Genomic DNA, 11,088 nt, shown 5'->3' on the forward strand with positions numbered 1-11,088 from the left:
AAAACATGGATTCATCCTGTTTTGGTTCAATGCTTCAGGCTGCTGCTGGTGTAATGGTGTGGGGGATATTTTCTTTGACACTTTGGCCCCTTAGTACCAACATGGCTTGGTTTAACCACCACAGCCTATCTGAGTATTGTTGCTGACCACATCCATCCCTTTATGACCACAGTGTAGCATCTTCTGATGCTACTTCCAGCAGGATAATGCACCATGTCACAAAGCTCAGATCTTCTCCACCTGCTTTCTTGAACATGACAATGAGTTCACTGGACTTCAGTGACTTCCACAGTCATCAGATCTCAATCTAATAGAGCAAGTCCAGTCCAGGTCTTCAGGACCCACTGCCCACACCTGAATAAAATGAATGGCTTGTTAAAAGGCTTTCAAAGATCTTGATGAGAAAATTTATTAATCTGAATCGGGTGTGTCGGAGTAGGACCACATCTAAAACATACAGGGCACAGAGTCCCAAGGGCTTGGATTGAGAAATACTGCAATACTACATCACTGGGATGTTGTGGAGCTGACAGCCAACAAATCTGCAGCAACAATGTGACGCTGTCATGTCATATGGAGAAAAACTCAGACCAATGTTTCCAACACCTTGTTGAAAATTTTACCCTCTCCTGCCATGGACAGGTGACCTGTCCAGGGTGTACCCAGCCTCTCACCAGCTAATTTAACATAAAGCAAAATGTAGGCATGTTATGAGGCCAAGTAGTTGTAACTTGTTCACTGCAAAGGATAGTTCATATATTTGGGACAGATCAGTTTATATCTGAAAAAGGCACATAACTATGTCCAGTGGAGTGAGATACTTTATCATCATCATCTAAATTGCTTAAGGCCCAAACACACTTCGGAGTTTGTTTCGCATTGGGGGGCTTCACAAACACGTCTGCATGTTATAGCCAGGCAGTAACATACCTGGGTTATGTAACTGTAACCCAGGGATACCTGCTGAGAAAAAAAAGAGACTCAAATTAATATCAACAATGTGTCATCAGGATGTTTCGTTAGGGCGTGGTGTGTGTAAACAGCAGTAAAGATGGAGATCATAAACACTAAGCCTATGAAGAGAAGTCTGATGCCATATTTACATGGGTTATATCTCTTCAATTGAGTTACAATTCAAACATGTACTGTTATTCCAATCATAATGTGCCTTTACCGACATTGTATGTTTGGATGGAAAAAATCAAGGGAAGCAAAAATGTGTGAATGTGTGCTTTTAATCATTTTAATGTAATTTATTATTTTATTGTGATTATGTGTTGATGCCTTTTACTATTCTAAATATCTGTAATGTCTTTGTTTTATGTAAAGCACTTTGAATTGTCCTGTACATGAAATGTGCTATACAAATAAACTGCCTTGCCTTGAATCAGTAAAATGATAGTAGTATAATGATTGTTGCGTGTAGGCATGACACTGGTCCATTCATCAAGAATCAATCACAGGTCCACACATTTACTCTCATAGTCCAAGGACTGCACTGAAAGTGGGTAAAGCAGCAGTGAAGAGAAACAATCAGACCTTCAGAAAGCCTGGAGAACTATTAATCAAGACCACTTTAGAAGACTATGAGATAGTTTCACAGCTTGAGAGCAAAATATACAGAAATGAGGAGCAGCTCAAAAGTTTTTCCCTCCTTTTTTAAAGAATATGGATCAGACAATAATGTAAATTATTAAGTAGCTAAACATGCAAGATTATAGCCAATGGCTAATTTTCATCTTTGCTGCGTAGACAGGTAGATGGATTTAAAAACAGTACAATACAATATTACATAAACAATAACATATTATAGGCACAGAAACCTAACATAAGGCATGACGCAAATTAAAATGCACCTAGTTAAGAGTGTGTCTATAATATCTCCAGTGATAACACAAGAAAAATGCCAATTATGAATATTTGAATGACAAAAACATTTCACGCAATTTTCTTTTTCATTTGGGAATATTACAATCTCAGAGTGGTGAAAATGATGATTCTTCCTTTCCATGATTTTAATTGTTTCTTTTAAAAAAAGACCTAAAGGGTTGTAATGAGCTGGCAGTTAGATGTGACCAAGTTATAAACCAGTAGATTAAATGAGAAAATATCATGGCATGCATGTACAGGTAAGCTCTGGCTCACTCTGTGGTAAGAGATAATTATATGTGATGGAAGTTTGAGAAGTTATTTGTGTTTGCAGCTTTCTATGCATGTTCCTTAAATGTTAAGTAAGTGCAAAAAGCCACATCAACATATTTAAAATGTCCCATCTCTCCATTCACCATTACACAGGGTTGGTTGTTTTGAACAGATAGCTTATGATTGCTATAGTTTGTGATCGTGCTCCATCTCTGTATAAAAATGTAAAGTTTGTGATGCAAACTCTATTTAATGTCCCATCACTGTCTGCTGTCCTTGTTTTAACTGTGCAATAACAAGTGAAACTGGTTCTGGTCAAACTCCACCCCTGGCATGACTCATCAGTCAGTCAGGAAGTAAGCATACTGTGTTCCCTCAGTACACACCGAGAGAAAGACAAAAGCCTCGACTTTCTAATGAAACTTAAGACTTTCTCCTGATGAAGGATCATAGCAGTGCTGCAAGGAAAACTGGGAATGCTGCCAGTGGCATGTAAAGCTCCTGCTGGAAGTGGAACTAACTGAACTGCAACTAGAGACTACGCAAAGATAACATGGCTGCCATATCAGGAAATATTCTCACTTGTCCTCTCTGCCAAGACATTTGTAAACATCCAGTAATGCTGTCATGTAATCACAGCTTCTGTTATGGCTGTCTACAGACCCAGTGGGCAAACAGAGAGATTTCTGAGTGTCCGGTCTGTAAGAGAAAGTCTTCCAAGGAATTACTACCTATACTTTTTGCGATAATGAGCAAATGTGAGGTCTCAGGATCAGAATCTGTTCCTGTCTGCAGCCTGCATGGAAAGAAACTCAGCTTCTTGTGTTTGGATGACCAGCAACTGATCTGCAGCTCCTGCATGGATTCAGAAACACACAGCAACCATACACTCCAACCCACCAACGAAGCAGCTCAGGCAAGAAAGAAGGAACTTCAGGATTCCTTAAAGCCCCTACGGAAGAAACTGAGGCTCATTCATCAAGTGAAAGGAAACTACGACCAGACTGCAGAGCACATTAAAGTTCAGGCTGAAAGGACAGTGAGGAGCATTAAAGAGGAGTTCAAGAGGCTTCATCAGTTTCTGATAGAGGAAGAGGAAGCCAGGCTGGTTGTACTGAGAGAGGAGGAGGAGCTGAAGAGTCAGATGATGAAGGACAAGATTGGGGCTCTGAGTAAAGAGATAACTGCTCTTTCTGATATAATTAGAGCAACAGAAAAGGAGCTGAGAGCTCAAGATGTCTCATTCCTGCAGAGCTACAAAGCTGCAGCAGAAAGGGTCCAGCAGCAACCTCTGTCTGAAGACCCTGAGCTCATCTCAGGAGCTCTGATAAACGTGGCCCATCACCTGGGCAACCTGAGCTTCAATGTCTGGAACAAGATGAAGGAGATGGTTTCTTACAGTCCAGTAATTCTGGATCCAAACACGGCTCATCCAGACCTCCTCCTGTCTGAGGATCTGACCGGTCTGAGGCAGGGAGAGGGAATGCAGGAAGTCCCAGATAATCCAGAGAGGATTGACCACTTCATCTCTGTTGTGGGCTCAGAGGGCTTTGACTCAGGGCGTCACAGCTGGGAGGTGGAGGTGGGAGACAACAACGCCTTTGTGCTGGGGGTGTTAATGGAGTCAAATCAGAGGAAGGGTCTCATATGGCCTGGACTGTGGAGGCTGATGTTCTGCAGGGGAGAATACAAAACACTCACGCCATCAGACACAGGCTCTGACGTCTCGGTGATGGGGAACCCCAAGAAGATCAGGGTGCTGCTGGACTGGGATGGAGGACAGCTGTCGTTTTCTGATGCAGAAACTGGTGCACACATACACACCTTCACACACACTTTCACTGATAAGATGCTTCCTTACATTAGCACCTGGAGCGAGTCTCCAATAAAGATAGCAGCACGGACTGTCTCTGTAGCCGTGGAGCCTCATGGTTAGAGATGCTCCTTCACTCACAGTGTGCCTTTGGAACAAAAAACATATTTTTAAATTTGTTTAATGATGTAAAATGTTTTAATTTTCCAATGACAGCTGTAGTCTTCTGATGCTAGGAAAGAAGCCAAATCAGTGAAGCTGCTGTTCTAATAGCTATAACTATTATCCCTCATAGCTGCCATTATATGTGCAATTTAATGTAGCTCTATTTTTCTCTCTTCACAATAGTTTAGGCCTTCTTACTTGAACAGATAAGCTGAAGTTGTAAAAAGAGGCAGGATGTGTGAGTTAAACTCCCTCAGAAACTTTTCTAAAATCATATTTACATAATATTGTAAGAAATAATGTTGTCTATATAACTATATATGTTTTAAGAAACTTATACCCTTTCTTTGGACATATATGTGTGTTTGATACAAAAATATATATTGAATAAAAGCGAGTAATAGACATTTAACTTTATGCACAAATAAATGTCAAGGTAAACATTTAGTTAATTTTGTTGTTGCTTTGGGTGGAATTAATAATAATAAAAACTACAGGGGGTTATATATGTAAACATGAAATATTTGTAAATGACTGCTATGAGATATTAAATGCATTCAGTCCTTATTTAACTTAATAAAAGTTTACTTTGTTATGTTTGGTCATTTTTTTTACCGCAAATTATTACAATTCTTGTTGTTCTTGTGGTTGTTATTATTATTAACTTAAGGGTGTGACGCGACTCCATTAACAATAAAAATATCGGGGGTGGGGGTGTTCAGTCTCCTGTAGGTTTTTGTTGATTCATTCAAAGTTCAAATAATTATTGTGTTTTTATGTGTAAGAGTATTTAAGAATTCAGAGTAAATCAAGTTTGAATAATTTGAATCTAATTTCTTTTTAACCATAAAACCTATGAGTTTTTGTTTTGTTAGTCTAAGTAGCTTTAAACATCGACTATGTTACATCAAAACGTAAATACGGAGCCCGTCTAGTGTCAGTGGTGAAAAAAATAAAGACCGGTAGGATTCCGTGCACGCGGATTATGAAACCGTGCTCACAGTTTAACAATCCGTTAGCACAGATTATGAAACCGTGCTCACAGTTTAACAATCCGTTAGCACAGATTATGAAACCGTGCTCACAGTTTAACAATCCGTTAGCACAGATTATGAAACCGTGCTCACAGTTTATATTTTGCCATTCTCTTCATTCATCCTTTTGTTTTCAGTTTTTTCTGTTTATGCCATCAGTTAATGTTTTGCATTTGTTTTTGTTGTAATTTTTGACATATGTATCGGATCTCAGGTAGAACAAGTAAAATTTGTCTGCTGTTTCTGGGGTTTGGTGCATTTAGTTTTCCTTTACCTTAAGAGTTCACAGTCAGATTTAGAATGGCAAGGATGTAACTGTAATTCCTACACTTCACCACGAGAGGGCATGTAACAGTGAGCGCTACTGTCTCGATGTGTGAAAGTGGTCATATCCTGAATATAAAGAGTTTAAGTTGTATCCACATCAATGTATTAACCTATACACCCATTGTATACTGATAGATACATAAGGGAAGTTTCTTGAGTTTAAAACTTTGAAAATAAATGAGTATTGTTTGGTTTCGTATGCAAGGTTTATTTGTTTTGGAGCATCAACAATGGCAAGTGCTCATCAGACCTCTGCAGCTCTTAAAATAACATGACTGCAAATGATTAGAAAAAAATCCCTTAGCCTGTGAACTGCCCCTCCAACATTAACTTTGGAAAGAAAAACAGCTCCAAAAGTAAATATTTTACAACATGCAAATGTCCAGACTTGTCAGTGTGCAATTACAACGCATATATCTTTGAAAACAACAGTATTTCTACTTAAATATGTGGCCTTAAGAAATTAACAATGTCATTTGTATTGATAACATTTTGACTCGATTTGCTAATTCAATAAAATGTTCACGTGGTTATGTAAATTAAAGTTGTTTATGATTTTTTTAAAAACGGTTTCATAATCTGTGCTAACGGATTGTTAAACTGTGAGCACGGTTTCATAATCTGTGCTAACGGATTGTTAAACTGTGAGCACGGTTTCATAATCTGTGCTAACGGGTTGTTAAACTGTGAGCACGGTTTCATAATCCGCGTGCACGGAATCCTACCGGTCTTTATTTTTTTCACCACTGACACTAGACGGGCTCCGTACGTAAATTATACGTAAACGTTTATTTTTACGGTGTCTGAAAACTTTTTTTTTTTTTTTTTATTGAGCTTTCATTGGCTCTATCTGACGTTATATTACGTCTGACGCACTGCGGTCATACCCGGAAGTGAGTGCGGGGAAGGTGAAGTCAAACTGGACATGGCTCGTACTTTGCTGTGTAGAGGTGTAGGTGTGTTTCGGTTCAGCAGGGTAACACCACTGCTCTCTGCTCCTCGGTTCTCTACTCAGACCGAACCGGAGCCGCTAACAGTGAGACAACAGAACCACGGAATCAGGTGCTGTCATTAGACGTGTTCGTCGCCTCAGAGCTGTCAGTCACCGAATCTGTTGTAGAAACTGTATTTATGGACAAAATAAAGACTGTAACACCCAGAGCGGTTTTTCCGTGCATATATCAGTATCTTAGGGTAAATTCGGCCTAAATATTTCTTTGCAACAATTTACTGTATGAAAATGTCAACATATGTTTCTTTCCCATTAACACGAAAGCAAATGGTGAAAATAACATGGTTTATAACGGAAACGGGATAAAACAGAAAACTGCATCTTCACTGTTCTCTACTAAAACTGGTGAATAATAACAAGCATGAGTAATTTCTGTCAAGTATTTTGAAGTATATAATTATTTTTTTTAATCTGCTGCTTTAAAATCCATATTCTGTCAGCTCCTATTTTTGCCAAACTGTTAGCTTAGACATTTCTCATATATCCAGCTAAATAAATAGAAATTTAAAACACTTTCTTGACTAAGTATTCTGTGTTGTCTCTGAAAATGGTACAGAGACAGGAGCAGAATATGTCCAAAAAAAGTGCTGACTTTCAGAAAGCTGGAGAACTTTGGATAAAGACCCCCTTTAAAAGATAAAGTAAAGTCTGACTGCTTGGAGGAGAAATATTGATAAATGAGGGCTGGATAAGGATATTTACACACTGTTGTCATATTAACTGATTTTACTGAGGCCACCTGAAAATGCAGGAGTGAAAGCTAGAATCGAGCTAGCGTTCCCTCTGGTGGATTACAAGGTGAACTACATTTGCATACAGCCTCTGGTCTGAAGCTCCTCCAGACTTTTCTGGAAATGGATAGATGGAGATCAGATTGATGCTTGATTTAAAGAGAAAAATCTTCCAAATATTTGCAAAATTTAACAGATTTTAAATCTCCAGTGAAGATACCAGAATGTCAAATAGTACTGAAATGAAAACTCCGAATTTTCTTTACACCTAATAAAGATGTGTGTGTTTTTTTTTTTTATTTCCTCAAACATTACCCTGGTAATATATTTATTGCTTGGTTATCTCTAATTTACTGCCTTTGTTTTAAAATTTCTTCTCGATTGTGCTTGTGCACCATGTAATTGATCTTAGACAATCACTGTTTTTCAAGGCCTTTTCAAATTTTTGATGTATCTTAAGGTCGGTTGAGCATATATTGGTTGCAGAAACATTGGATTTAAGATTTTTTATAACAAACTTAAAGAAAAATTAAGCTCGGTTGTGTTTAAAGATACAGGATAACTTTTATTTCTTCTTTTTCTCCAGGAGAATAATATTAGATAATCCAGCTAAGAGGAATGCTCTGTCTTTGCCCATGCTGGAGTCGCTCAGAGAGAACATCCTGACTGATGTTGACAGCAATGATCTCAGAGTTATCATCATATCAGGTCACGTTTTATAATGTTTGTTGATATGATGGAAGAAGGAATGTGCTGATTCAAAATTCTAATTTGTTGTTTCAGCCAAAGGTCCGGTGTTTTCATCCGGGCACGACCTGAAGGAGCTGACGTCAACCCAGGGCCGGGAGTATCACACTAAGGTGTTTCACACCTGTGCAGAGGTGCAATTTTTTTTCTTTTCATTTCTTAAAACGACCCCTTCACTTACAGATTATTGGAAGTGTGGTTTATCTTTAAAATGTTTATGACTGATACATTATTAATGTGTAAAAGGCTGAATTCACAAATACAAGTTATGATGCTGAATTTCTCTGACTCTATGCTTCAGGTCATGACTCTGATACAAGACATACCTGTTCCAGTGATCGCCATGGTAAATGGTGTTGCCACGGCAGCTGGATGCCAGCTGGTTGCCAGCTGTGACATTGCCGTGGCAACAGAGAAGTCCACTTTTGCTACACCAGGCGTTAATGTGGGTCTGTTCTGCTCAACGCCAGCGGTGGCCATCGGCAGAGCGGTGCCGAGGAAGGTACTGAAAGCATGCGCATCATTTAAGCTGTGACAGCTTCATTTAATTAAAAACTTGCTTTCTTCGGTATTGTGAGATCCAAAAGTTCAAGCGTATTTATATTTACATTATTCATCATCTTAATTCAACAATTTTATACCATGGTGATGTTTTCTTCTGCAAAATGCAAAAAAAAAAAAAAAACGAGAAAGAACAATAAGTTATTTAATACTGGAAATTTGAAAATAGGCAACATCTGGTTAAATTATTTTTTACTTATGTCATTTATTAAACACTAATACAAAATATTCTTTAGCTTCTCAAACATGAAGTTTTATCAGTTTATTTCATATTGTATTACATAGAACTACTGGAGGGTTTGGTCTTGTGTGTTTGTATCAGCCTGTATGTACCAGTGTCGTTTATGTACCACTACAGGGTATAATTAAAATAATACTTTTTTTATATAACATTTTTTTTGTATTTAACTATTCTAAACATAACTACGTATTAAATATAACTGGTAGATAACAGGCTCAGTATATAATTTAATTCTATTACTTAACTATGGAAGTGTATGTTCAGTGTTGGGGAAGAAATCTAACTTTTTTGTGGAATATAATTATTTTATAGATTAAGTTTTACTCATTTTTAACAATTTTTCGTTTGTATAGGTGAAATCTTGACAGCTATAGTATTAAATATTCTTCACCTGCCTTCAAGAAAAGTGTTTTCAGCATATGCCTACCCTCCATCAGCAGTTCTAACGTCCTCACCACTTATATTTTGTTCTCATTTGTAGGTGTTAAAGTCTCCCAGTTGCTAGTTTTAGATGGATTTTAGTGCTGACTGGGAAGCTTTTATTACACTTAAAAAGTATTATGGTATTATTTAACTCACATTACATTAATTCATCTGCTTATGCTCTGTATACACTCACATTGAGTCAGACATGTGGCAGTTTTCCTTTCTGATCATAATCATTCTGATTCCATTATCATCAATGAATGGCTGCTGATTCATTGGAACTCTTGTGTTTTGTTTGGGAGAAAAACACCTAGTGATATCAGTTTGTGCTTTTGGGACTTCAGCATTTTCATAAAGTATTTTTTATAGAATTTATTTATTTATTGACTACTGTATTGTGATGTTATGTTAAAAAAATTTGTGCAGTTTTTTGGACAAATACCAGGAAAATCTAATTATAGGTTTTAATCAGACACCTTGCTTTCCATCTTTGAAACAAGGTTGCCATGGAGATGTTGTTCACCGGAGCTCCCATCTCAGCCCATGATGCTCTGCTGCATGGTCTGATTAGCAAGGTGGTGCCAGAGGAGCGATTAGAGGAGGAAACATTAGCCATCGCCCAGCGGGTGTGTCAAGCCAGCCGACCTGTTGTTGCTCTCGGAAAGGCCACTTTCCAAAGGTGAGAGTTTGACAAGTGCTAATTTTTCATTTTCATGGTATTTTCAGAGGTTTTTATTGTTAAAGACTCTTTATGATTTAAGCAAATGCCCCTGCACAAAGAAATGTTTAAGAAAAATGATAAAATATTAATCTATTGCTAGTGTTCCTTTAGTGAAAGTGTTTATGACATTTGAATGAATTCTAAATTTTCCTCCTTGTGTTTTTTCCCTGCTTTGTTTCCTCTGAAGACAAATGGCTCAAAGCAGAGATGCAGCATATACTACTGCCTCCAAGGTAATGGTGGAAAACCTGGCCCTGAAAGATGGGCAGGAGGGCATTCAGGCCTTCATACAGAAACGCAAGCCAGTGTGGAGCCATAAAGCAGAAAAAGCACATGACTGACCAACTATTGGAGACCATTTTCTTGGGATTATCTGCACTAGTGCATATGATTTTCAGTTTTTGGTGTACAGAAATTAGCACCAATCCTCTGTCAATATATGGACTATGCTGCTTGTAAAATGCACATTTGTAATTTGAGTTTTAAGATCTTCGTCTATGAGGATTTCCTCTGTTATGCCATGACCACAGGAGAGACACTGAACCTTCATCTGCCTTACACGCCACAATATGGTAATGACCAGGAGACCCAGGATGGCGGACCACTGATCAGTGATAATGCCAAAGAATGCTTTGTATTGTTGGATGTGTTAAATCTGGTTTGGGTAACAAATTGCACAGAAGTGGATGCTTAAAATAAACTTTGTGTTTTTCTTGTTTAATTCATGGATAAAATATCTAAGATAAACAAAAATAAGAAGATAATGTTACTATAGTAGTCCACTGTAGAATCGTAGAGTTTTACTAGAAAGATGATGGCAAGTTGTATCAAACTATTGCTGAGTGAACTGTAAATGTGAACAGCACAATAGCAGAGACCATTCTTTATGTTAGGAGTACAATCTGTAGTCTTTTGCAAAATATTTCTTTTGGACATGAGGCCTTTTGTGTCAAAAACACTGTCATTGCATTAAATCCAGTGTCACTGGAGACTATTTCTGATTAAGAAGGGGGAAACTATTGTATTTCAGTTTCTTTTAGTTCAGTTACAAGGCCACTTGCCTCTGAATGGCCACATAACCGTGGAATGATTAATGCAGATGACTATATTATATCTACTATAAGGCATAATGTCTTCCACAATACACTGAGAAAGGAAGGTTGTAATT

General features: G+C 37.8%; 2 protein-coding genes across 2 annotated transcripts; both read left to right on the top strand.

Moving 5' to 3' along the window:
* Positions 1-2,496: 2,496 nt before the first annotated feature.
* Positions 2,497-4,807, top strand: LOC121634388 (nuclear factor 7, ovary-like). Its single transcript, XM_041976977.1, has one exon. It carries the CDS (start codon positions 2,696-2,698, stop codon positions 4,076-4,078), a length of 1,383 nt encoding a protein of 460 aa, XP_041832911.1. The 5' UTR covers positions 2,497-2,695; the 3' UTR covers positions 4,079-4,807.
* Positions 4,808-6,371: 1,564 nt separating this feature from the next.
* Positions 6,372-10,641, top strand: echdc3 (enoyl CoA hydratase domain containing 3). The gene is made up of 6 exons (XM_041976979.1): positions 6,372-6,543; positions 7,811-7,932; positions 8,008-8,105; positions 8,273-8,473; positions 9,700-9,878; positions 10,108-10,641. The coding sequence occupies exons 1-6, from the start codon at positions 6,407-6,409 to the stop codon at positions 10,259-10,261; spliced, it is 891 nt and encodes a 296-aa protein (XP_041832913.1). The 5' UTR covers positions 6,372-6,406; the 3' UTR covers positions 10,262-10,641.
* The last annotated feature ends 447 nt before the right edge of the window (positions 10,642-11,088 follow it).

This window comes from Melanotaenia boesemani, chromosome 23 (assembly GCF_017639745.1).
Source record: "Melanotaenia boesemani isolate fMelBoe1 chromosome 23, fMelBoe1.pri, whole genome shotgun sequence".
Lineage (NCBI taxonomy): Eukaryota > Metazoa > Chordata > Actinopteri > Atheriniformes > Melanotaeniidae > Melanotaenia > Melanotaenia boesemani.

Coding starts and splice junctions, on each gene's coding strand:
- LOC121634388 (XM_041976977.1), top strand. CDS start 2,696: ATGGCTGCCATATCAGGAAATATTCTCACTTGTCCTCTCTGCCAAGAC.
- echdc3 (XM_041976979.1), top strand. CDS start 6,407: ATGGCTCGTACTTTGCTGTGTAGAGGTGTAGGTGTGTTTCGGTTCAGC. Junction 7,933..8,007: donor CAGAGTTATCATCATATCAG/GTCACGTTTTAT, acceptor TTGTTGTTTCAG/CCAAAGGTCCGGTGTTTTCA. Junction 9,879..10,107: donor GGAAAGGCCACTTTCCAAAG/GTGAGAGTTTGA, acceptor TTTCCTCTGAAG/ACAAATGGCTCAAAGCAGAG.